Genomic DNA, 27,263 nt, shown 5'->3' on the forward strand with positions numbered 1-27,263 from the left:
ATGAGTCAAACAGGGAACAAGAGTTCCTCAGATGGAGAAACTAAACCCCAGACTTTATTTGTCAACAAATGCATCAGGGGGTCAAAATTCAGGTCCCCCAAAGCTGAAAACAGAAAAGAGAGCAATGACCTTAAAACAACTGCTTTTCGACCCAGCGACGAGACACCGAAACCTAACATGATGAGTCTGTTCTAAACATTTATTTTGTTAAATGCTTTAAATAATTTGCTCATTTTACTTTTTAGGTTTGGCCATGCCACACAGCTTGCGGGACCCCAACCAGGGATTGAACCCAGGCTCCCAGCAGCGGAAGCGTGGAGTCCTAACCACTGGACCGCCAGGGAATTCCCCTCACTTTCCTTTTAAATTATCAAAAGTAATATGTTGCAGAAAGGTTTAGAGAAAAATACCCTCTTTCCTTTCATTCTAACACAAATGGTCATTTCTTCAAGATTCTTTTCAGCCTTTTATTCCTATACATGCATTTATGGTCAACCAACAAGTCAAACACTGAGCATCTGTGCCAATCACTTTTATTAGAAGGACAGCCATGAAAAAGAGAACATTTGCGTACATAAAGAACCAAAAGCAGATATAATTTCAGTGTGATAAGTCATATGAAGACAAAGTAGGCTGAGGAGACAGAGAATGATGGGCTGGGGGTGCTATTTTAGATGTGGTTGGAAGGAAGGAGTCTCTGATTTGGTGGCATTTGAGCTGAGATCTGAAAGTCAGCCACGTAGAATGAATGAAGCCAGCTACACAGGTGTTTGTGGGAGTAGTTTTCCAGGCAAAGGGATGCGTAAATGCAAAGGCCCAAGATGGGAGTGAGCCTGGAGTGCTTGAGAGCAAGCCAGGAGGTTAGGCATGCTGAAGCAGGATGAGAGATGGAGAGAGGATGAGTAGTAGACCAGTCAGAGAGGTGGCTGGGGCCAAACGGACGTACTTTGTACGGTTATAAGAGCTTATAAAGCCCGCTTGATCTGACACGGAGCTGTGATCCTACTGAGACATATTATTATACTGCTCAGTTCTCATATTGTTACGTCATGTTCATATGCTAATTTTGACAGTGGCATAATATTCCATTACATGCCTATGCCATAATTACTTAAGTTCCTTTTCTGCCCTTTAGTGAATATCTTTGGCTTCCCCTCTCCCCTATTTTCTGCTTTAGTCTGTTTCAGCTAATTAGCACACATTCCCAGAACAGAGGTGACAAATACAAGGGTTATGAAAATATTGCTAAATCTCTCTCTAAAGTTATGTCATATACAATGCCGTCACTATATTATTAGATTAAATGTATTTTTAAAACACTTTAAACTTTTTATGCAAACATATACAAAAGAAGAGAGAACAGTATGAGTCCCCAAGACCACCTCCCTCTAACAATTACCAATCCATGGCCAATCTTGTTTCATTTAAACTTACCCTCATGTCCGTCAGATTATTTGCACCAAATACCAAAAATATCATTTTACCTGTAAGCAGATTGAATGCATTTTTGGAAGTAGAAAATTAAGAAGTCTACCTTTAAAAGAGGGCAGTCAGAAAGTTGTTGATATTTGTTCTAAAGTATGATTTGGAGCTTCAGGAACATGGTTCATGGATACCCACAACCATGATTAAATTAACTGCACAAGACCAGTCAGCTGGTTACCCCAGCTGGGCAACACCATGCATGGCTTCTCCATTTCCATTTCTCCCCAAGTCCAGTGGCCCCTGGAGTCATGTGAATTCTGTCCTCCGAACAGCTCTGGGACCTCGTTCCTTCTCTCCGCTGCTGTCCTGGCTTTCATCGTCTCTTGCCTGGACCACTGCCACAGCTTTCTCCCTGGTTTCTCTGCTCCTGGTCTTGCTCTGTGGCCAGCCTGTCCTCCACACTGCTACCGGGTGCTCTTTCTAAACCACAGATACTGTGGTGTCTCTCACCGGTTTAAAATCCTTCACTGAGTCTTTCCTGCCTTGAAGAGAAAGTCTATACTCGCAAGCATGGTCTTCAAGGTGTTTGTGATCAGTTGAATATCTCTTCACAACCTTTGCCTTCCCCCCAATCTTATGTTCATCCTCTACTCCTGACATTCTGACTGACTCTCTCCTGAACTGGCCACATTCCCCTGAAATGGGTACCTGTGCCTAGAAAGACCTACCCTTGTGGCATCCTCCCTCTGCACCCCTCCCCCATTTATTCCTCTCTCATGTCCACCCACCTGGCTGACTTTCACTCACCCTTTAAGGTGCAATTTATCTACCACGTTCACCTGGAAGCTTCCCAAGACGCACCCACTGGACTTTGGACCCTCTGTGGCTTTCTTGTCTGCTCCATCAGACAGGTAGCTCCTTGGCAACAGGAACTTGTTACCTTGGTTCCCTGTACAGCATCACCCATGTTACAAACATGTAAAAATGTTTTATGAAAGCATCGGGATTCTTGGTTGTAAACAACGGAAACAAGCCCCTACAGGTTTAGCTTGGAAAGGAACCTAATGAGAAGATACTGCTTGGCTCACAGAATCACCTGGAGAAGCAAGAGCTCGGTTCAGCAGTAAAGCCGCCAGAAAAGGCCCCGAGTCACTCCATGGAGCTGCTTACGTGTGGTCACTTTGCACCCTCCATGGAGTGCCAGCCCTCCCTCCTCAGCCAACCTGTAGCAGCTCTGACTCGTCTGTTTTATATAATGAGGTATGACATAAGATATTTTTTGAAGGAAGGGGTTTATAGATTAAAAAAAAGAAATATATGGCCTGTAAGGAGAGGTCCAGGGGCCTCATAAGTTGGTACTCATATTTATACTTAGGTGGTTTGATAAAGATTTGTCATCTTGATTTATTTTGGTTATTGAGGAACTGTAAAACTAATATTCATTCATTCATTCAGTTATTTGCTCATTCAACAAATGTTTACAAAGTGCCTCTGATGTAGAAGGCATTGCAGAGTCCCATCTTCCTGGGAGGCCTCAGTAACTTTAAGTCACTATGCTCCTGAGAAATGAACCGGGCAGGAATTATAATTTCCATTTTATAGATGAGTAAACCAAGGCTCAGAGAAGTTAAGTGACTTGCTTACCTGATGGACCCACGAGTTGAACCAGGTTTTCCCGTTGTGCTGCCTTGGACTTGCCAATCATATAAATATTACAGAGCGCCCAAGTAGGCTGTGGTCTGAGAAGCGATTTCTGAATCTGTCAACTGGTTGGTTGGTGGACCGCACCCCACCAGCCTGCAAATCTTGTAGCTGCTCAGCCTTGAGACCAAAGAAAAGCCTGGAGACAACAACAGAGACATCAAAGCTCGTTGGTTAAGGGGCATCTTACACAAAGGTCCTGGAGCAACACTCCTTCCACGGATGGCCGGCAGCAGACAGGACATAGCAACAACCTCCACTACTTGGTGGAGAAGGAGGCTACCATTTATAGGGGGACTGATGTCAGGTGGGCTCATCAGTTACCACGGAAACCAGCAGCAGGGGCAGGGGGCAAGCACAGCAGGCAGTTACTGATTAAGCCCTATAATTAAGAGGATTGGAGAGTCATGTGAGTGAAGCAGGGCCTGGTGGAACAGGGGATGGACGGAGAGCAAGAGAACAGCCATCTTGAATGGCCTGACCATACGTAGGTCATTGGTGGTGACCCCTGAGAAACAATTTATTTGGCTAGGCCAGTGTGGCAACCAGAATGTAGAGGGTTAATTGGTAACTGTGGTGAAGAAGTGGGGTCAGCAAATACAAACCATTCTTTCCAAACATTTGACAGTAAAGGAAATGATTGACAGAACAGTGGTTTGAGGAGAAAACAAAGAAAAAGAAGGTTTGGTGAGGCTGGAACTTGAGCATGATTGTAGGTTGAGCCTATGGAGACAAAAAGCTAAAAAAAAAAAAAGAGAGCAATAAGATACAATGCAGAGAAAATTTTTTTAAGAACAAAAGTTTTAAAAAGCACCTGCACATAATGGGCTTTGGAGTCGATTGCTCTGGGTTCAAATTCTGCCTCTGCTGCTTACTACTTAACAGTCTCTCTGAGTCTCAGTTTCCAAATCTATGAAATAGTGTACTTGTGACTCTTTGCATTAAGTTTACACAAAGTGCCCTGTACTCACATCCTCCATCCACAACTCTCCTCACCCCAAAATTAGGGTTGCCAGAAAAAATACACACAATATTTGGGACATACTTTTACTAAACAATGATTCCTTGTTTACCTGAAGTTTAAGTTTAATCGGACGTGCTATTTTTATTTTTCCTAAATCTGGCAACCCTACCCAAAACAAAATACCTTGTATCCAATGTACCATAATAAAAATTGAAGGTCGAAATGAAGAGGTAAATGGTAGGTGGATGATGCTGCCTCCTACTGGTAGAATGTGACAACACCAACTATCCCCGCAAAGATGTACAGCCTGTAGGTGGTTTTCTTAAAAATAGCAAGCCACCAAGAAAACAAAACAAAACAAAGCAACAAAACAAAACAAAACAAAAATAGCAAGCCACCAGACACACTGTGGAGGAGAGGGGGAATTTTTATTATCCTGCTAATATTTTAGTCTACATTTACTACTACTGTCATGCCATCATCTTTTCATTTCCACTGGTACTAATATATTTCTTTTTTGCTATGTGGTTGTATACGTTTTGTCAGGGGTAGTAGAGTATTACTGCACATTCAGAATTTATGCTTTCCTATTGGATTCCAGTATACTCTTTGCATGTGTTTTTAACTGTGCATTTTCACTTGCAAAACCTCTTTAAAGTCACTGTCAATACATGCCTATTCATTTTTCCTTACAAAAGTATGATGTGTTTCACATGTGTCTTAAATGTTGACACATTCAGTAGGTAAAGCCCTGGTACATAGTAGGCACTCTATAAAATCATAGCTTTTCATTTTTATTTATTTAACTTTTAAAAATTGTAGTGATGGGCTTCCCTGGTGGCGCAGTGGTTGAGAATCTGCCTGCTAATGCAGGGGACACGGGTTCGAGCCCTGGTCTGGGAAGATCCCACATGCTGTGGAGCAACTAGGCCCGTGAGCCACAACTACTGAGCCTGCGCGTCTGGAGCCTGTGCTCCGCAACAAGAGAGGCCGCAATAGTGAGAGGTGCGCACACCGCGATGAAGAGTGGCCCCCACTTGCCACAACTAGAGAAAGCCCTCGCACAGAAATGAAGACCCAACACAGCCCAAAATTAATTAATTAATTAATTAATTATTAAAAAAAAAAAAGTAAATCCTATTTAAAAAAAAAGTTGTAGTTATATCATGTAGTGTGGTATTACAGTGGAACTTGGTAAGGGTGCCACTTAAAAAGTCCCTAATAACGAGGACACATGAGGCTTTCTGAGTGTATTCTCTGGCAGGAGTTGAGAAAATACAAAAGCTCTCCCAGGGACTACTCTCTCCGGATGCGTCAATTGAGGGGTCTAGGAAATGAGCAGCGAGGGTTTCACTCGCTCTCTTTAGCCATCTGAGGCTCATCAGTGGTGACTGCAGTGCTTCCCCTTCCTCACCTGTCTGGTTAGGAGGCCAGTGCCTGGGCATACCCCCAGCGTTACATTCACCAAAGATGTTTGTGCATCCTTCCAGCAGCGCTGTCTTAAACGCTGTAATAACAAGTTTACCTCTTTTTTTTTTTTTTTGCGGTACGCGGGCCTCTCCCTGTTGTGGCCTCTCCCGTTGCGGAGCACAGGCTCCGGACGCGCAGGCTCAGCGGCCATGGCTCATGGGCCCAGCCGCTCCGCGGCATGTGGGATCCTCCCGGACCGGGGCACGAACCTGTGTCCCCTGCATCGGCAGGCGGACTCTCAACCACTGCGCCACCAGGGAAGCCCAAGTTTACCTCTGTCCAGGAGCAAAGCTCCATCTACATGCAAGAAGCCCAGGTCAGGCCAGGAAAGAAAAGCCACTGAGTTCCTCAGGCTCCTTTGTAGGAAACGGGTCACTGGAGCGGCCAGTGTTGAGCACCGACCGCAGGAACAGAGGTCAGGTTTTGTCCCCTTACTGAGGTGAGGTTTCACAAGGGACCAGTTCAGGGTTGTTGTCCGTCTTCTCACTTGTCTTATGGTGATCATTATGCATCTTTAATACACTCTGTCATTCACAGCAAATTTTTCTTTATTTTTATAATACAGCTAAGACTATCACTTCAGAAATGGAATTAAGACCCAGGATGGAGGAAAAAAACGTTCCCGCCGAAGGTGGGCAAAAACCCTGTCGACAAGTGTCTAGATTGAGTGTCTAGATGTGAGGGAGCCAGGTCTGTATGGAGTTGACCTTGCGCAGAGGCACAGAGGGCCTTCGGGCTGGGATGAGCAGGGAAAGTGCTCGGTCCTCACTTGGTAGTGCTAGGTCTGCAGGGTGGCCCAGACAACTCAGGAAGCGCAGATGCAACGCTATCTTTTTTTTTAAACAAGTTAATTGATTCTTCCTCAAGCTTCAAAGATTTGAGCCGAGTTTAAGAGGGAGGTTTGTTTGTTTTTCCTGAGCAATTTTACTTCTTATTGATTACCTCTAGCTCCCTGAAACACACCTGTTCCTGCATCGGATGTATACTCATCCATAAAACTGAGCCCTGCTTGGAATTTAAAGGGGCATCTCGTTGTTATCTGTGGAATGAAAACTATCACTACCAGCAATTATTGCTCACACCGTTTTACACAAAAGTGCAACTACTGTTTGTGACACTGTAGCATGAGTTTGGTTGTGAAGAACCATCTTCCCAACACCACTGTCACCACCTTTTTTAAAAACTCTCTTTTTTCAGATACCTTAAATCAAATCTTGAATCAAATTAGGTGTGTCTACCAACAGAGGTATCAAAAGAACTGCGTTTTGAGTGAGGGGTCCTTGAGTATTTTAATTAAAATCCATGCCATTATATTTGAGACAGATCTCTTACGAGGGAGCTCTCACCATGCCTGTGATTCTCAAATGCCTATGTACATGTCAGAATCTCTTGCAGAACTTGTGGAAATGCAGGCACTTGAGTCCAACCCAAACCCACCGAATTGAAATCTTTGAGGGTGGGCCCCGGGAATCCTGTTTTTTTCCTTCTTAATGTGTTCAATAGTCTTTCATACTTTATCAAGTTAGGATCGTGGTGAACAAGATGAAGTTGTTAAAGTGCTTTGAATGCTAGTAGAAAGAAAACATATTTTTTTGCCCCCTAAGCATGTTTTTAGAATTTCTTTGGAATTGTGGAAGGTCAGGAATTGCTATGTCTGTAACTCTAGAAGCTCACCATGCAGCATCTGACTGCTGACACTATTTTAACATTCAAGACAGATGTTTAAAAGCAAGCAAGCAAAGACACTTTCACCCCCTGACTTTGGCATTTCCACTCTTAAGTCTTGTTGCTGCAGGAGATAAAGATGACCTTTGAGAATCTTGTTCACAGAGAGTAGCTTCAATTTTCGTGAGCAGTGGAGGAGACTCAGAGAAGATTCTGGTCAGGGTTTGTGTGTCTAAACCTGCACATGTTGGCCCATGTAGGTATAACAGGAACTTTATAAAGTGGTGACACCCAGGTGATCAAGATAAGAAAGAAAAGGTAACGGGCACCCTCAGTCTCAGCGGTCCTGCCAACGGAGTATTCCCCAGACCTTCAGCCTGAGGGTCCAATAGGACAACAGGGTGACGGGCGTCAGGGGGGTTTGCAAAATAAAAGGACCCGTATACACTTTACAGTGACAGTGGTAGTAACAGTCCTAGCAGTAGAATTACAATTTCCACTACAATAAAGGAGTTCTTATGAAATCTTATGGAAACCCCACCGCATTTTCAGAGTGCAGTTATTTGGCAGAAATAGAAAACGTCCCAAGAAATAGGTAAAGTAAATGTCACAATGTCTCCAGTTGTGCGGCTGAGAGATCCCTGCTTTGTGGAAAGTCAGCAAGTCCACCCTCCTTCTATCCGCTTACCAGAGCAACAGGCAGTGGATCCTATTGACTACAAATCACAAATTACACGTGCAAATCTGTTTTTTCTTGTGTTCACTTCTACTTGCTTTGCTGCCTTCTCTCCCAGACTTGGAAGAACTGGATATTTCCTGGAATGATTTCATAGGCAGAACCCTGCATTTACTCATGCAGCAAATGCATCTTGTCAGCAAGTTAAAAATCCTGAGGCTGGGTAGATGCAGACTTACTGCTGATGATGTTCGAGCACTGGGTATGATGAATGCTTCCCTTAAGAGATGCTCCCCTGGAAGGATCTTTGCAACCCAAACCCTCAGGGGCGAATTATCTGGGTCACCACCCCCTCAAGTGCCCATGGACGAGGATGAGAGTGCTGCCTGTACATGATGTGATGCTGTGTTGAGCTCTTGTATACCTTCTAAGGAGCTGTGTAACCTGCACCTAGCATCGTGCTAAGCCCTGGGACAGAGAAGGGAACAGGCTGACCAAGCCTCTGTTCTCATGGAGTTTAAGTGGAGATAGTAACTGTAAAATTTGCTCACTTTGGGTCTGTTACCTCATCTGTAAATTAGAGGAGTTGGGATAGATAATAATTAAGTTCTTTTCCAATTCCAAAATAGTATTTCTCTCTTCTATTTTCCCATTCCCATTTTTAAAAAAACGATCAAAACAAGATTTTCCAATTAAAAGCAATGATTTAAATAGGACTAGAACCTCAATTAAGTTAGTTTATAGTATATCAAACATTGGATAACATAGAACATAAGATAAAATTTGTCATGCTATTAACCCAGCTGCTTTACTGGGTTATGAATGCTGGGTTATCTAGAATGCTTGCTGGTTTTAGATGCAATGAATACTTTTTCTGTCTTCTTTTTGTCTGAAGTTTCTTATTTCGATCATGTATTTTGATCATTTAAATCTCTGCAAAGATTTCTGTAAAAGCAACAAAATTTATGCCAATGTCTTCTCTCTAATCCTTCCCTAGAAAATAGGGGCCAGCTGATGTTTCCTGGTTCACCCTTCCTATAGCTAAGGAAAAATGTTATACATCTCAGAGCTGGCCAGATCCTTTCAAATCCTAGTCCCACTTCGAATTCTCTTTGTGACCATGGACAAAATACTTAACTTTCTGAGCCTCAGTTTTATTATCTCTGAAAAGGGGTGATATCCACCTCAAAAAAAATTATTGTGAGCATTAAATCATTTCTGTAAAGTACCTACTATGTGCTTGACACATAGTAGGCGCTCAATAATTCTTTCTTTCCCTATTCCCTCATCCAAAATTACCTTTCTGTGGTTTTTCATGATCAATTTAGCCCCACTGGTTAGCAGCTGGTTATTGTGTACCAGGGTCTCAAATTTAACATACTGTTACTCAGGCATGAAAAGAAGTATAGATTATTTTCTATGACTAATCTAATCTTTTTCATGATCCACCATCCTTAAGAAACCAGGAAGTGGAATTTCTGCCCTGGGACCCACTCTAAACTCATCTGGTCCAGGAGAGAGTCTGCACCCTTGTCACTAATGTTTTGTGTCCTTTCCCCTCTCCCCGAGATTTTATCCTCTCTGGAAGGACTTCTGCATCCTCTCCACCAGGAGGGGCTATCTTATCATCCATACTCTGCTTAGCCTTAATGGCAGATGGAGTATAAGGAGAATGAATGGTTTACCAATAAGAAAACAGAAATCAGAGGCATTTCAACATTATTGCACCTGTTACAATTGCTTAGTGCAAGATTGCAAATGCCTAGGCCCTCCAGTACCATATGCACTGCAGACAATCATGTACTCTTTCTCCCTGATCCTGGGGGATGCCTCAGGGCGATACATATCCACGCCCCTTTGACTGGCCACGGCATACAAAATGACACCTTTTTATCCCTGGCTTATGATATTATAACTCCTGGAGAATTTGCATTTTAACCTGAGGCTCCTGGACTCCAAAAACCTCAAACCATGGAATAAATAACCAGTGGCAGAAGTTCCAGCCCAGTAGTGGATGGTGGAAGAGAGGCTTCTGGACACAGTGGACCTTCCAACACTCTTAACTGGTGCTAAAATTGACTCCAGACATTGAGAAAGCACATTTGTCATGTGTGTGGCTCACCATTCTGTTCTGCCCCCAAAGCAGTGAAAATTATTCCTAAGGGCTGATCTCCCCACACTTCCCCTGTTCTCTCCCAGCTTCCACTCTGTAGCCCTCAGATGTTTCCTGTGTGAAATGGTATCAGAAATGTCAAGTTTCACCCCCCTCACTGTATCCTCCTCCACCCCAAGATTGCATCACTGTTAGGAGCTGCTAGTGCCTGATGCTCTCTTACTGGTTCCTCCCTGCAGTGGTTGGATCAGTGGTATGTGATATTCTTGATGTCAAAGTGAGCTTTTCCTCTGTGGTGGCCAGTGCCCTGCTTTGCTTCTACCAATCTTCCTCTGGCCAAAATATAAAGAGTGGTTATGCTGGGGAATAGTATTATGGGTGATTTAAATCTTCTTCATGTTTTATTTTCTAAGTCTTTCACACTTCTACCTCTGGCCGAGCTTCTCAGCAATGCTGATCCCCGGAGAAGGTGGATGAGAGAAAGTAGATGGATTGGTAGAAATATTTACTACCATGAAAACAATTCGGTGAAACCACCCCTACTAACAGGTGGATTTTTTTTTTTTTTTTACACAACGTTTGCTTACGAGCATGGCTTCAGAATTCTGGAGGGACTAGACTTGCTGTGCCTGTACCTGTATGTAGAAGCTCACCGTGCTGGGAGTGGGCAAGAACTGGGTCCTTTTCTCCTCCCTGTTCCCTGGCATCTAACCAGTAGCTGGCCCGGCTTCAATACTCCGTAAACAATGGCTGTATTGATTTTGAAACGAATTCCCTGCTTTGCGGATTAGCGATCAACCTGATCTTTGGGCCATTTTGTAACAGGAGAAGCACTTAAAGCGCTGCCTGAACTTGAGTTGAATTTGTCCTGGAACAGTAAAGTGGGAGGAAACTTGCCTCTGATCCTCCGGACATTCCGAGAAGGGAGCAAGATACAAATGCCTGAGCTTGTGGACTACGCCCTCACGTCAGAAGATGGGGCGTTTGTGGGTAAGTGGAATTTGGAAGAGTCCTTCCCAGGAAAACATGTGAAGGCACCCATGATTGGATAGCTTGGAAATCAACGTTGGCTGTGTTTTCTCTCACCCTGAATTGAAAGAGTGGTTCACTATATCCCAGGTCACATGAAGATGTACCTCCCTCCTGCCTGCCCCAACTTTCACACCCTGCATCTTTACTGAGTTGTCTTTTGGATTTCCTTCCTTCCAGGTCAGTTGCTACTTAGGCTGCAAAACCTTGAAGTACTTGATCTTTCTATTAACAGAAACATCGGTGGCAGTCTCAACAGTATTGCTCAGGGATTAAAAAGTACCTTAACTCTGAAAGTCTTGAAGTTACATTCATGTGGGTTATCACAAAAGAGTGTCAAACTACTGGGTGAGTTAGGAATGGCTAAAGTTTGTATATAACTTTATATTATACGGAATTTTTAAGCTGTTAGGAAATACAACAAAACATAAACAGTGGTTATGTTGGGGAATAAGATTATGGGTGATTTAAATCTTCTTCATGTTTTATTGATTTTCTAAGTCTTTTACAGTGAGCATGTACTTTCATGATTACAAAAATAATCTTTTAAAACAGCTGACTCTGAAAAGGCCAGGATATTTTAGGTCTGAGAGAGACACTGTGCAAAATAAGTGTGCTACTAAAGCTGTCCATTTTTCTCTTACTTTTGAAAATGGCAGCATTATTTTATGCTTAGTAGTAGGAAGGAATTGGTATTGATAAAAAGAACAGCTTCAGTGACATAGGAAATGAAATGTGTATCTATCCCTTCAACTTCTAGAGCCTGTAAAATCCTGCTCCCTGGTAGTTTGAATAAGTCTAGAATGCTATGACAGCACCAGTGCTCAAGGATAGCAGGGGAAGATTCATTAGTTGAAAGATTTTGATCAAAACCATTGAGGATCAATGCAGATCACAGGGAGTGTGTATTTGAAGCCATTGTCAGGTCCGAAGGGGTAGATGGTACAAAGTGGACAGTTATCCCACTGTCTGGGCTTTTGTCAACATAGTGTACATATTGTCTCAGTCTCCCTTCTCCACACCTGCCCCCTCTCCTGCCGACCGCCTTGTAATATGTCAGAATGGGGTTCTGACCTTCTTTGTAGATGCTGCTTTTAGATACTTGTGTGAGCTGAGGACGCTAGACCTTTCCTGCAACAAGGAGATGAGTGGAGGGTTTGAAGACTCCCCGGGGCTGGCCGTGCTCGAGCATCTGGAGGGGCTGGATCTTCACCAGTGCTCGCTGATGGCCGACGACACGATGTGGCTGAGTAGGTACTGCAGAGCCGAGGGAGGACGCTTGGAGCCTTGCCATGTGTTTGCAAACCTGGCAAATTTGAGATGTGCTGTTTATGAAGTTACCAGAAGGACCACATCATAAAAGTTTTGTGAATGCCCCAATATAGTATTAAGTGCCCAGTAATTGTTGGTGAATCTAAACTCCTCCTAGACACATCTGTAAAGGATGGATGTGGCACTTGAGGGAGAAAATTTTTGAATGTATGTGGCTGTTTAGAAACGGATCTGTTACTGTTACAAAGTGGATTACACATAGGGATGTAGAAGGAAAGCCAAAACGGAGGGTGTTGAGTCTTTCTCGCTAATCAAGTGAAGCCGAGGCACTTAGAAACAAATGAAGTTACAGAAAGTCGGTGGGACGGTGCATAACGGGTGTACGTTACAACTTTAGGTCACTACGCTTACTTTCCTACCACAGACATAGTCCTGTAACCTGTCATGTATAAGTGCAGTTTCCCCTAACAAACAACGAGCGTACGCTTGAGATTAAGGGTTTTATTCCACCTACAGCCAAAATAAACCTTCAGAACGCATCAAGACTCTGACCATGGCTTACCATCTAGACCTCTACTACCCTGGTCCAGCCCGCTGTCACCTCATGCCTAGATTATTACAAGAGTCCAGATGGTTTTCCTGCTCCTCTGTCACTCTGACTGCATTCTCTCTTCCTTCCCCGCATTGGCTACTCCAGCCACAGCATGTGTGCTGACGCTCGTGCACACCAGCCGTGCTCTGCTCTCCCTCCGTACTATGGGCTCCTCCTGCGTAGGGATGGTTTTTATTTTTATTTTTTTTCAGTATCTCTCTGTTGCTCATGCACAGGGTCTGGCACATAGTTGGCAGCCAGTAAATGCTTGTTGAGAATGTGATTGATTGAATAAATCAATCAACAAAGGACGAGAAAAAGAATTTTTTGTTGTTTTGAGTACAACTGGGGGAGAAAAACAGTAAAATAGGTCTTTAGGTCTAATATTGATTTTTAGACCTGCTAAGTTATTTCTTAGACTCTTATCCCTCAATTGGGGAAAATGAGAAGAGTTCAAGGCTTTCATGAAGATTTTAAAGTAGTAAACAGTCCCTTTTTGGGCTCTAGGTGGAGACTGTGAAGTGTCACCATCCTCTTTTCTTATGAATGTCCTACCCGTGGAGACACTCCTGAATTACCAATCCACCAGATTCCAAATAATGAATTTCCCATGCTACAACTGAATAACACGAACGTCCTGTCTCATCTTATTGCTCAGAGGAGGATTAAAGTGCTAGAGGATCTGAATTGTTAACGCTAGTACAACAGAGGGATTAGCCTCTCTTATCTAGATCTGCCACCAACACGGGTAAGTGGCCCCAGAAAGGTAATGGTTATTTAATAACTGTAGTGAATTGCATTGTTCTCCTGCTTAAGTTTGAAAAGATGGAATTGAAAATACATCCTGTTTCTACCTTATGATGTTAAAGAATTGAACATTCTTTTATCTGATCATTCTCGATAGCTCCAAAGGCATGGAATTACAGGTCATTTAGCCAACAACGTTTGATTGATCATCTAATTGTTCGAGGCACTGTTCTGTGGGCTGAGGGAAATTCACAGGCAGAAGCTTCAATCTGGTGGCGGCAGCAATAAACCAAATACGTGATGAAGTACAAGGTGCTGGGGACGTTAGAAGAGGAAGCCACCGCAGCAAGTACCTGCCCTTTTTTCCTTCCCTTTCCCTTCCTTTCTCCTGTCCTTTCGTCTTTCCACTAACATTTGTGCCTCTGGTTTCCAGGCTCTGAGGCACACTCCGGGCACGAAGCAGCCCCTACACACAGAGCTCACCTTTTGGGAGGGAGGGCAGAAGACAAACACATACACAAACAAATCACGTAACAGGGGTGCTGGGAGGAAAAGAAAATAGGGAGATGTAGTGGTGACCAAAGGGTTACTGTGGGTTTGGTGGCCCTGGAAGATTCTGAGGAGGTGAGCCAGCCCCACAGAGATCCCAGGATACTGCATTTCCCACATTCGAAAGAACTATGGCAAAGGTCTAGAAGCAGGAAAAGCAGCAGAAAGATAGCGAAGCAGGGGTAACACCTGGCACAGCAAGGGCCTTCAGGGCCCCACTCCAGTGCTGCTAGCCACAGATATCTGTGCTGATTTCTTGATTTCATTGCCTTTCTAGTACTTCTGACTTATATTCTGAGAAAAGAATGATCGTATCAAACATTAATTGAGCAGTTAGTGTGTGCCAGGCACCGTACCAGGCACTTTACATATACCAAGTCGTTTTATCTTCCCATTGCCTCTGTGAAGTAGTAGTGTTATTCTTATTGAGAAAACTGAGGTTCAGAGAAGTTAAGTAACTTGTCTGAAACCACACAGTTCTTTAGTAGCAAGTCCAGGATTAGAATCACCAGTTCTGTCTCCAAAGTCTTTGCTCTTAACTTCTAGCCTTGAGAGAGGCTTGGAGAAGTGCCCAAGCTGCATACTGGGAAGAATGGCTGGTGTGTATGTGGTGTGTAATTGTGCGTAAGGCAGGGCAGGGGTCAGAGAGGGAAGAGCTGTGCTTGCTGATCAAGAAGACTGTGGGGGCTTCCCTGGTGGCACAGTGGTTGAGAGTCCGCCTGCTGATGCAGGGGACACAGGTTCGTGCCCCGGTCCGGGAAGATCCCACATGCCGCGGAGCGGCTGGGCCCGTGAGCCATGGCCGCTGAGCCTGCCCGTCCGGAGCCTGTGCTCTGCAATGGGAGAGGCCACAACAATGAGAGGCCTGCGTACAGCAAAAAAAAAAAAAAAAAAAAAAAAAAAAAAAGACTGTGGGACCCAAACACCCAGAAGATCCTTTGTGAGATGCTGCCTAAAACATGTCACTGTTGATGTTTTAGTAGCCCAGGTATCCCTTTTCTCTCGAGTTTTCAAGAATTGGACTTATCTGCCAACAGAAAGATGGGCAGCTCTTCTGAAAACCTACTTAGCAGGCTCCAATTTTTACCAGCACTGAAGTCATTGTTAATCAACAACTGTGCTTTGGAAAGTGAGACTTTTACTGCCCTGGGTAAGAGCATTCCCCAAATCCCTGCAGGCACTGGTACCATAACATCTGAGAGGGGAGGCCTCTCTTTGCCTACAAATGAATGCTCAGCTGTAGGCAACGTAAAGTATTAATTTGTCTTTCTTTCAGGAAATATGCTCTCTTGAAACTGACTTTCAAAGCCACATGAATGATTTCTAGCATTGTAAATTTAAAGTGTACACAGTTGGCCCTTTGTAACCATGGGTTGCAAATCCGTGGATTCAACTGACAGCAAATCAAAAATAGTTGGAAAAAAATTTCCGGAAAGTTCCAAAAAGCAAAACTTGAATTTGTCTCATTCAGGCAACAATTTACACAGATAGCATTTACATTGTAATAGGTATTATAAGTAATCTAGAGTTGATTTAAAGTATATGGGAGGATGTGCATAGGTTATACGCAAATACTGTGCCATTTTATATAAGGGACCTGAGCTTCCATGGATTTTGGTGTCTGCAGGGTGTCCTGGAAACAATGCCCCTGTGGATACGGAGGGACGGCTGTATAACCAACTCTGAAGGCTCACATTCCTGGTAACTTGTACAGTATAATTTGGAATTGCTGGAAAGGGAGGCGTTTACTAGTGTGTGAGCCTAGCTGGCTGCCTGGCACCTAGTCCCAACAGGGTTTGTTGTCCTCTGTCAGGAATCTTGGCGTGCCTGAAGACCATGGATACAGCCTGGCCTACATCAGGGATTTACTAAATCTGACATTTCTGCCTATGCTGGGGCAAGGGCACTGTCAGCGAGTAGAGGGAGACATTTTGAGGCAAAGGGACTTTGCCCAATTTTCCCAAATGTACCACCCAGGCATCCAACACTTTAAGCACATGGTGCCAGGGTTCCTCAACCACATCCAGCTTCAGTGATTCACTGGAGGGACTCACAGATCTCACCGCTGAGATTTATTACAACAAAGGGATACAAAGCAAAATCAGCAAAGGGAAACATGCATGGGGCAGAGTCCAGAGGAAACCAGGCCCAAGCTTGCAAGATTCCTTTCCCAGCAGAGTAACAAGGATGCGCTCCGTTCCTGCAGCATGTTGTGACGTCATGGTCTGAAATGTTTCCTGGGAAGTCTCGCCTGAACCTTCAAGTCCAGGGTTTTTAGTGGGGCTTGGTCATGCAGGCACCCTCTACGAAGCACAGACCAACATTCCAGACTCACAGAAGGAAAGCTAGTGTTCAGCATAAATCATCTTATTTGTACACAAACACTGTAGGCACGACGAACCACCCTTATAAGTTAGGGAATGGTGACGACACTTCCAAGTTCCCAGATGTCAGCCAAGGGCCAACCTTGCCAGCAGGACTTTGTAGGGATAGTGGTCTCAGGCCTGCTAGGTTAACGCTATTTTGTACACATGTGCAAGACTAGTGTGGTTGGATTCTGGTGCTTCCTGGGTAACAGTGAAAACAGAGCCCTTCTCTCTGGCCTTCCCTCAAGGGTTATGTTTGTTGACACTCCCTTAAAAATGAATTGTCCTATGGACCCAAGAGGGCTATTATTAATGAAAAAGAGGCATTCTATTAATAAAAAATAACAAGTAGTTATTTATTAATATCTGTTAATAAAAATAAGTACATATAATTTATCCCAAATTCTAAGAACTCTCTATTTAAGGTATTCTTGCTCTCCTTTTCATCCCAAGTATTCTGTTCGACCCACAGGGTCTTGGTCCTTGCCATGTACTGCTCCCAGTCCTCCCCCAGCACTGCTCATCTCATTGGCCACGTGTCTGGATGGGGAAAAGTAGCAGGATATGTACGTCTCTTAACCTGAGGTCCACGGCTCCTCCCTTAAGAGAGTCAGTCTATAGTTATGCCTGGGCAGGGGGCTGTGAACTCCCTAAAACTGATTCCAATTCTTTTGTCGGTGGGGAATGTATGGTACATTTTTCTGGCTCCAAAGCACCTGGGATCAGACATCTGAAAGCAAATCCTGGCTCTGGCTCTCATGACCTGAGGTACTTAACAACTCTGTGCTTCAGTTTCCTTGTCTGTAAATGGAATAGTAGTATCATATCTCATAGGGTTGTAAGAATTAAACAGGTTATTACATGTGAAATTCTTGGAAATGTGCCTGGCTCATAGTAAATGCACAATATATGTCAGTTGTGAATATTATTATGGGGAGAGAGTCTATAAATTTTACTTAAAAAGTAAATTTTGGGACTTCCCTGGCAGTCCAGTGGTTAAGACTCCACACTTCCACTGCAGGCGTGCAGGTTCCATCCCTGGTCAGGGAACTGAGATCCCACATACCACACGGTGTGGAAAAAAAAAAAAAAAAAGTAAATTTTATTGTAAAAGCCAGCAGTTGCCTGGAGAACCTCCGGTAAAATCCCGATTCCTTCCTGTGATCTAACAGGCCCTCTGGCGGCTCTCCCCCTTGCTCCCTGAACCCAGCCTCAGTTGGCTTCTTTCTGTTCCTTCATATCACCGAGCTCTCTCCTGCATTTGACCTTCCTGTCCTCTAGAATTCCCTACCCCCCAGTCTTTCCTGGGGAGCTCTGATTGCAGATCTCAGTGTAAATGTCCCCTTTTAAGACAGCCTCTCTCTGAATTAGAAGTCCCTGTATCTTCCTTATAGCCTTTATCAGTATTTATAATTATGTATTTACTTGTGTGGTTTTTTGATGTTGATACTTCTTCCAGATTGTTACCCTCTTGAGGGCAGGGATTGTGTTTATTCTTCACTGCATCCTTCAAAGCACGTTTTCGGTATTAGTTATGTCAGTCAGTAAGTAGATAGGCAGGTTAGTAGATAGATAGACAGACAGACAAATTTCTCAAAGGGGGCTATAATCCCCAAAATGGCTGGGTAAACACACACACACACACACACACACACACACACACACACACATACCCCACATTCCACTGCTCAGACTAATGTTGTTAGGAAAATTCCACAAAAAATAAATTTGGGGACAACATGAGATTTCATAAATATACTTCCTAGATGGAAAATGTTGAATATTTTTAAATAAAATTTTGTTTTTAACTTTGTGTCTTCTGCCATCAGAAGGCACAACTCTTTTCAATTATAGCTACACAATCAATGGATCATAATCAAGTAGATATTACACAAAATTACATCATCTGACATAAATCTTTAGACAGTCCCTGACTTACAGTGGTTTGACTTCACACTTTTCGACTTTAAGGTGGTGTAAAAGCAATACACCAGTAGAAACCATACTTAGAATTTTGAATTTTGATCTTCTCCCGGCCTAGTAATATATACATGGTGCAATACTCATGCCATCACGAGGGTAAACTTAACAATCGCTCTGTACCCAGACAACCACTCTGTTTTTCACTTTCAGTATGGTATTCAATAAATTACATGAGATATTCAACATTTTAGTATAAAATAGGCTTTGTGTTAGATGACTTTGCCCAACCATGGGCTAATAGAAATGCTCTGAGCATGTTTAAGTAGGCTAGGCAAAGTTATGATGATCAGAAGGTTAGGTGTATTAAACTCATTTTTTACTTAAGATATTTTCAACTTATTGGGACGTAACCCCACTATAAGTCGAGGGAGACCTGTTTAATTCAATTTGAATTAAGAAGTAAATCAACAATAAAAAAAAGAAGTAAATCAAGTAAATACATATTTCTCTGCATCACTTTGAGAAAATAAAGTTCAATTTCTTATTGATACATCTCTGTACCATAGGAGTGGGAGGGTGCTCTTGTTAGATATTATAAAAAGAATATATATCTACCCTTCAAACGGATATTATTTTTTAGAAAGAAGGAAGAATAGTTTAAAATGTAATTAGTGGCTATACCTCGTGGATAAGTTGCTCTGGTTAATTTTTATTTTTTTTTATTTTTTTTTTGCGGTACGCGGGCCTCTCACCGTTGTGGCCTCTCCCATTGCAGAGCACAGGCTCCGGACGCACAGGCTCAACGGCCACAGCTCACGGGCCCAGCTGCTCCGCAGCACGCGGGATCTTCCCGGACCGGGGCACGAACCCGTGTCCCCTGCATTGGCAGGCGGACTCTCAACCACTGCGCCACCAGGGAAGCCCTCTGGTTAATTTTAACGTTAGGGGAAACCGAGAACTAAGCAGAAAATCTTTGAATTTCCTTTAAAAATCTTTCCAATATACACTATTTCCCTTCTTTGTCTCTGTTAACTGCAGTTAAGTAAACACAAATACATTTTGGTGTTTCAGAGTTCTAGGGAGGTTTGGCCTTGTCTCTGAATTTCAGCAGCAACCAGGACATGTAAAACCAGGACACACTCTGGAAATCGTGACTAACTGTGAAAACTGTTCGTCTCTTTCTCCCTCTTAAATGTGAAGTGAAGGAAAGAAATCCCAGTCAATAGTGAATTCCATTTAATCAAGTTTTTAAAATTTTTATTTATTTATTGGCTGCGTTGGGTCTTCATTGCTGCATGTGGGCTTTCTCTAGTTGCAGTAAGCTGGGGCTACTCTTAGTTGCAGTACGCGGGCTTCTCATTGCGGTGGTTTCTCTTGTTGCAGAACATGGGCTCTAGTCGCACAGGCTTCAGTAGTTGTGGCACGGGGGCTCAGTAGTTGTGGCTCACGGGCTCTGGAGCACAGGCTCAGTAGTTGTGGCGCACGGGCTTAGTTGCTCTGCGGCATGTGGGATCTTCCTTGACCAGGGCTCGAACCCATGTCCCCTGCATTGGCAGACAGATTCTTAACCACTGCGCCACCAGGGAAGTCCCCATTTAATCAAGTTTTACTTTTCTAAAGTTTCCAACATTTCTCCCCAATAAAAATAGACAACAGAAATTGAGGCCATGAATTTCAGGCAGGAGAAACGGTCTCTACAACTGTCTTAACCTCACTGATAGAAATATGTTGCCCTAGCCTAGGTTCCTCAAATTCAAGGCTTATGGCCTCTAAGGAAACCTAAATTATTGCTATTCTTATCACTGTCGATTTCAGCTGAAGCCTCCGTTCACCTCCCTGCTCTGGAAATAGTCAACCTTTCTTGGAATAAGTGTGTTGGCAGCACCCTAAAGCTGCTCCTGGAAACGCTGAAGCTTTCAACGTCCCTTCAGGTGCTGAGGCTGAGCAGCTGTTCCCTGGCGACAGAGGACGTGGCTCTTCTGGGTTTTACCTACTGGTTCCATCCAAAGCAGTCCTGGCACTCAGAGCCCAGCGTGCCTGCTCTGGCAGTCCAGGACAAGGGAGGTGGAGGAGGCAGCGAGGCCTGGAGCTAAGCCCTCTGCGCATCTTCCCTGCTCCCTGACATCTGCTTAGGAGAGAGCTTGTTGAAACAGATAAGGGCAATTCTGAAACCAAAAAGACAGTGGAGAGTGTTTCATAAAAGGAGATGGAGGAATTTCCCTGGCGGTTCCGTGGTTAGGACTCCACGCTTTCACTCCCGGGGGCGAGGGTTCGACCCCTAGTTGGGGAACTAAAATCCCACAAGCCATAAGGTGCGGCCAAACATTAAAAAAAGAAGAAGAAGAAGAAAAAAAGAAGATAGACATAGATATGGTGGTGGAAGAAGGAGGATTACCTGATGTAGAATAGAAGGTTGGAACACTGGATGTGGATGGGTGGGGCTCCTTGTCCTTGAGAGGTGTGTGCATGTGTGGATTTTGTTTACGCCTGTACCCACCTTGGCTCAGCTGGGTGCAGTTTTCTGTGTTCACCTACTGTTTCCTGTGGATAAATTATGCATAAGCAAACAAGAAATTTGTGTTATGTCCACACTGTTCTCTGATATTTCAATCTAGTTGGAACAAATATGTGTTTTCAAAGCAAGTGTTATGGCCAAACACTGTAATTAGAAGATGTGGACAAATCATTGTGATTTTATTTTGCATTTCCCTAATGACAGTGAGCGTATTTTTATGTGTTTATGTGTTTATCTGTGTTTATCTGTAAACTGCATATATGCCTTGGTGAAGTGTCTGTTCTAATCTTTTGCCTAATTTAAAACACTGGATAGTTTGTTTTCTTCGTAATGAGAGTTCTTTAGATTTTCTGGATACAAGTCTTTTATCAGATCTATAGCTTGCAAATATTTTCTCTCAGTCCGTAACTTGTCTTCTCAACCCCTTAACAGTATCTTTTGCACAGCACGACTTTCAGTGTTTTTGTTTTTTTTTTTAATATTTATTTATTTGGCTGTGCCGGGTTTTAGTTGCAGCCTGCGGGACCTTTGTTGCAGCGTGAGGGAGCTTTTAGTGTGGCATGCAGGATCTAGTTCCCTGACCAGGGATCAAACCTGGCCCGCTGCATTGGGAGTGCAGTCTTAACCACTGCACCACCAGGGAAGTCCCAAGACTTTCAGTTTTGATAAAGATCTATTGATCTATTTGCTAATTTGATGGATAGAGCTTTCTGTGTTGCATCTTAGAACTTTTTGCAAAACCCAAGTTCTCAGGGATTTTTCCTAGATCTTCTTCTAAAAGGTTTACATTTATATTTTACATTTTGACTTATTATCCATTTTGAGTATTCTTGTACAAGGCATGAGATATGGGCTGAAAATATTTTTGCATACGACAGCTCAATTATTCAAGCACCATTAATTGAAAAGACTCATTGAATTGCCTTTGCATTTTTGTCAGAAATCAATTGGCCAGTTTGTGAGGGTCTATTTTTGGTCTGTTCTGTTCCATTGGTCTATGCATCTATTCTTTTACTGATACCATACTGTCTTGATTACTAAAGCTTTATAGTAAGCCTTGAAATCAGGTAGCATGGGCATTCTGACTTTGTTCTTCTTTTTCAAAATCATTTTGGTTATTCTAGTTTCTTGACATTTCTATATAAATTTTAGCATCAGCTAGTCAATATCTACAAAAAATCCCTCTGGAATTTTGATTGGGATTGCATTGAATCTATAGGTAAATTCAGGGAGAAATGACATTTAACTATATTGAGTACTCCTATCCATGAACACAGTATATCTCTCTTTTTATTTAGGTCCTCTTTGATTTATTGCATTGGTGTTTTGTAGTTTCTACCATGCAGATCCTGCATACACTTTGTTAAATTTATATCTAAGTATTTAATTTTTTGGTGCTATTATAAATGGTACTGGTTTCTAAATTTTGATTCCCAATGGGTCATTGCTAGTATGTAGAAATACAGTTGATTTTCATATATTGACATTTTATACTGAGACCTTGTTAAACTCATCTATTAGTTTTATGAGATTTTTGGTAGATGCTGTAGGATTTTCTACGTAGGCAATCATGTCATCTATAATTAGAGTCAGCTTTATTTCATCCTGTCCAGTCTCTATACCTTTTATTTCTTTTTCTTGGTTATTTAACTGGTTAGGATTTCCAGTAGGTGTTGAATGAGGTGAGAGCAGACATCCCTGCCTTGTTCTTGATATTGGGGGGAAAGCACTCAGTCTTTCCCATTAAGTATAATGTTAGCTATAGGTTTTTGTTTGTGTTTTGTAGATGTGCCCTTTATCAGGTAAAGGAATCCTAACCTGGCTAGATTTCTTATAATGAATTGAAGATGTTTTGTTGAGGATGTTTGTGGCTATGTTCACGAGAGGTAATTGTCTACTAGTTTTTTTGTAATATCTTTGTCTAGCTTTGGTATCAGGGTAATAATGACCTCAGAAAATGAGTTGGCAAGTGTTCCTGCCTCTTCTATTTCCTGGAAAGATTTTGTAGACTTGGTATTATTTTTTCATTAACTTGAAACTTTATAGAATTGACCACTGAACCTGTCTAAACTTGGAGTTTTCTTTGTGAGGAGTTTTAAATTACAAATTCAGTTTAAAAAATAGATATAGCACCATTCAGGTTATCTTTTTCTTCTTGAGTTTTGGTACTTTGTGTCTTCCAAGGAATTGGCCCATTTTACTTAGATTGAATTTATGGAAATAAAGTTGTTTTCTTATAATCCTGTTAATGTCTCCTAATCATTTTGACTACTTCTTCTGTGACCTCCTTCCTCTTCAACCACCTGCTGGAGAAAATTCTCTGCTTTTAAAGGGCTCCTGTGAGTAGGTTAACCTCGCTTGGGTCTACGTTTCTTAAACTCAGGTGTACCAGGTAATATAACCCAATCATGGGAACCCATCATATACACAGTCTTAGGAATTAGGGTGGAAATCTTGGGGTCACCTTAGAATTCTGATTACCACAAGAGGTTTATCAATATTACCAATCTTCTCAAAGAATAAGCCTTTGGTTTGGTTTGTTTTCCTGACCTGGACACCATTAAACATATTTAAATTATTTCATTTAAAGTTATTAAAATTTGCTTCTTCAATTTTTTATTTTTTTGGTCTGCATAATATTTTATTAATCATAGCTCCAGCCATTATATATTGTTTCTTAATTTTTACTACCAGGTTTTCTTCCTCAGGTCAAATTTATACTTTTACATTTTGTCAAGGGTATTTTTTGTTCTTTCAAGTTTTAGTCAATGATAAGTATTGCTGTGTGTGGCTTTAAGCATTGCCACTTAACTGTTTTGATTATTTCTAATAGAAACTTTAAGAATTTGTTAATCCGTAGTAGTTTGTGTTTTATTCTTTTGTAAATAACAGCATTGGTTTTTTTCATATAGTAAGCTACAAAAATAGTATTTTCATGACCTATGATACTATTACCCAGATTTTAAAAAATATAACGCATATAAAATACTAAAATATAATAAATAGAGTACTCACATCATTGGAAAATTCAGATAGTATAGGAAAGGTAAAACAATGTCTGAGATTTGCTTTAAAATACTAAAAAACAAACAAACAAAAATTAGGGGAAGGGGACTGGATGAGCCAAGATCAGTGTAGTGAAAATAGCGTTGAAGCTGATTGATGGGAACATGGGAGTTCTCACTCCTATTCCATCTACTTTTTATATGTTTGAAAATGTCTGTAATAGAAAATTTTCTAAAGGGAAAAAGCATGCACATTATCTTTAACACTTAGCTAGGTCTTGAGAACATGGTGAGTAATGTTCTGAGACAGAAAGATAGGAAGGGACACGATCAACATGAATACCTAGGGACCAAATGCAGCTGTTGAGTGTCCTGACTGGGATGATGAAAATGATGGGGATGGAGCATCCCACTTGGTGTGGAAGCCATGATGTGTGAGGAATGACTGAAGGACCAGGGCGTGTTGAAGCCTATAGGGGGGACATTTGAGGGGACCTGACTGTTGTCCAACACTGCATGGTTGGCACGAGGAAGGAGCTGAGGTTCCCAGCAGGCTGAGGTGGGCAGTGGGGAAAGTCAGATAGGGCCTAGAGGCATGGCTTCCTCCTGCTGAGGGTTGCTTCCCTCTGTTGGGGCAACCTGAAGAGGGACTTCAGGCCCTCTGTTGGGCTGGTCCCCAGTAGAGAAGCTGTGAGAGAGATTTCTCTCTGATCATTGATCAGGTTGAATGAGGAGCCCTCCAAGGTCCCTTCCAACTCTGAGATTCTACACATCTCATCTCTGTAATCCATTCCTGGTTTTGGCTGAAAAGGGAAGCATGTCCTGTCTGCTTTGGCTGTCTCTCCTAGCTCCTTTTCTTAGCTTCATCATTAACTGATATTTATTGAGAGCCATTATGGGTAGTACTGTGATATGTGCTATTCAAAGGAAAACTTGATCCATGTATTAAAGTCTCTAATTGACCCATGAATTAGAAATTATCCAAGCATATTTTGCCCATGGAAAGTGCTCAATTAAATAACTGTTGAATGAAGAATGAATAAGCAATGAATAGTTAAACAGCATTAAATAGCAAGAAAACTATTCAGAAATGGTCCTGACTTAAAGCCAGTGAGCCATCACCCTTCCCCTTTAATTAGAGAAAGTCTGCAGTAAGAGTTGGGACTCCAGTGGAGCAGAGAGCAGGAACTCGACAAAAAAGACACTCTTTGGAATGGGATTTGGAAAGAGCAAGAAAAATCCATTTTCAAGCTGTACATGAAATGCAGAGAGGAAATTTGTTACTAGAGTAATTTCAGATGCCCTGAATAAAACTGCTAGCTAATAACATTTCATTACTAAGTATCAGTCTTGTCATTACGAATCCTGGAGCTACTGTGTTGTGTTTTTGGAAGTGGGAAATGGTCACACTAGAAAGTATCCTTGGCTTTTAGCATTTAGAGTGATTTTGTTTTTCAGCATCGGTAATCCAGACAGGTCACCTGGCCAGGCTGCGGAAGCTGGACCTGAGCTATAATGACAGCATCTGTGATGCAGAATGGACCATCTTCTGCCAAAACCTGTGGCTCCTCAAAGAGTTAACCAAGCTGGATATTAGCCTTCAGCCATCAGCTTTTCAGGAGCGTGGACAATGGTTTAGACACTTGTTATGTGCCGTGACCAAACTTCCTGAGATCACCGAGATAGGAATGAAGAGGTGGATCCTCCCAGCCTCACAAGAGGAAGAACTAGAAGGCTTTGACCAAGATCACAAAAGCAGCATTCACTTTGACCATGGTGGGTTTCAGGAAGCTGACTTCTCAAGGCTCAACTAAGCTACACACCATCCTAAGGGAGAGGAAAAGAACAAGAGTGAATCCCGGTGAAATCAAGGAGTACCAGCTTCTGGGCTGTTTGGTGGGATTTACAGTACACGAGGTTTGTGAATATATATTGTCTATAATAATCTAATGTGAGCATGTCTTTATTCTCTATTTTATAAAACAAGAATGATACTTTTCAATGGATTTTCATTTGTTTTGATATATAGTTAGTTCACTTGCTGTTTAGAAGCCCTGACAAAAATGCTTAGATTCTGGTACTGCATCTCCCTTTGTCTTGCCCTGGAATTTTCTGCCTCTCTTTTCCTAAATATTTTAAATATAAGGGTGTGTGTTTATGTGTATGTGCGTGTGTGTGTGAAATTCTAATGTGAAAGGCACAAACTGTGGAACATTTTCATATTCTTTACCATTATATGTATCTTAATGTGGTCCACTCACATTTTTATCAGAAAGTATTCCTTTCAGTGGTATATTATTTTTTGTTCTCTTGGCTTTTATCTCAGATATAAACTATGAACACTAATAATGGCCACTGACATACAAACCTTCATTAAAAGTGGTCGAAAATTCAAAACCCAGTATCAAAAAATACCTTGTGAAAATAAAGTAAAAGATTTTATTGCTAAAATAAACAAATTAACATATTACCTCTGAGCATTTCTTTGGCATGGAATTTGCCACATAAAACCTACTTAACTCATTAAAGTTTCTGTGCTGCTCTAAGTGATTTTTGGAATTTTTTATTTTTCTCTTACTAGAGCATGAAATTCATTGCATGGCAGAGGGGTCTGTTCACACATTTCTATTCTGATATGCTCCAGTCAAGTTATGTTTTGCTTTCTTCTTGCTACACTAATAATTCATACTGCAATCATTGCTTGAAAGACATGTAGAATTTGAAATCAATACCACTCTAAAAGAAAAAGTCATCATGGGAATTCCCTGGCAGTCCAGTGGTTAGGACTCGCTGCTTTCACTGCTGTTGGCCTGGGTCCAATCCCTGGTCAGGAAACTAAGATCCCACAAGCCATACAGTGTGGCCAAAAAAAAAAAAAGGAAAAAAAAGGGTGAGGAGGTCTTGAGTGGTATAAATGGGGATGTTTTAGGTAATGATTCTTCACTTCTTTCAGCATTCCCATGAATTCCATGAACACCTGTGCTCATGCAAAACCCTATGAACAAATGTTCATAGCAGCTTTATTCATACTAGCCAACAACTGGAAACAGAGCAACACCCTTCAAAGGGTGAATGGTGAAACAAACTATGCAATACTACTCAGCAACCAGAAAGGAATGAACTATTGACACTTGTACTACTTGGATGGACTGGAAGTGAATTATACAGTATAAAAAGGCCAGTCCCCAAATGTTACATACTATGTGATTCCATTTACATGATCTTCTTGAAATAACAAAATTACAGGTTAG

The 27,263-nt window shown here is 42.1% G+C and overlaps 1 protein-coding gene across 1 annotated transcript; it reads left to right on the top strand.

Annotated features, from left to right (window-relative positions):
- On the top strand, nucleotides 1-25,826 carry LRRC31 (leucine rich repeat containing 31). Its single transcript, XM_030864742.2, has 10 exons — nucleotides 1-184; nucleotides 2,516-2,685; nucleotides 7,917-8,163; nucleotides 10,840-11,004; nucleotides 11,224-11,391; nucleotides 12,129-12,293; nucleotides 12,906-12,911; nucleotides 15,192-15,353; nucleotides 20,308-20,475; nucleotides 25,471-25,826. The coding sequence occupies exons 1-10, from the start codon at nucleotides 1-3 to the stop codon at nucleotides 25,824-25,826; spliced, it is 1,791 nt and encodes a 596-aa protein (XP_030720602.2).
- Nucleotides 25,827-27,263: the final 1,437 nt, after the last annotated feature.

This window comes from Globicephala melas, chromosome 4 (assembly GCF_963455315.2).
Source record: "Globicephala melas chromosome 4, mGloMel1.2, whole genome shotgun sequence".
Lineage (NCBI taxonomy): Eukaryota > Metazoa > Chordata > Mammalia > Artiodactyla > Delphinidae > Globicephala > Globicephala melas.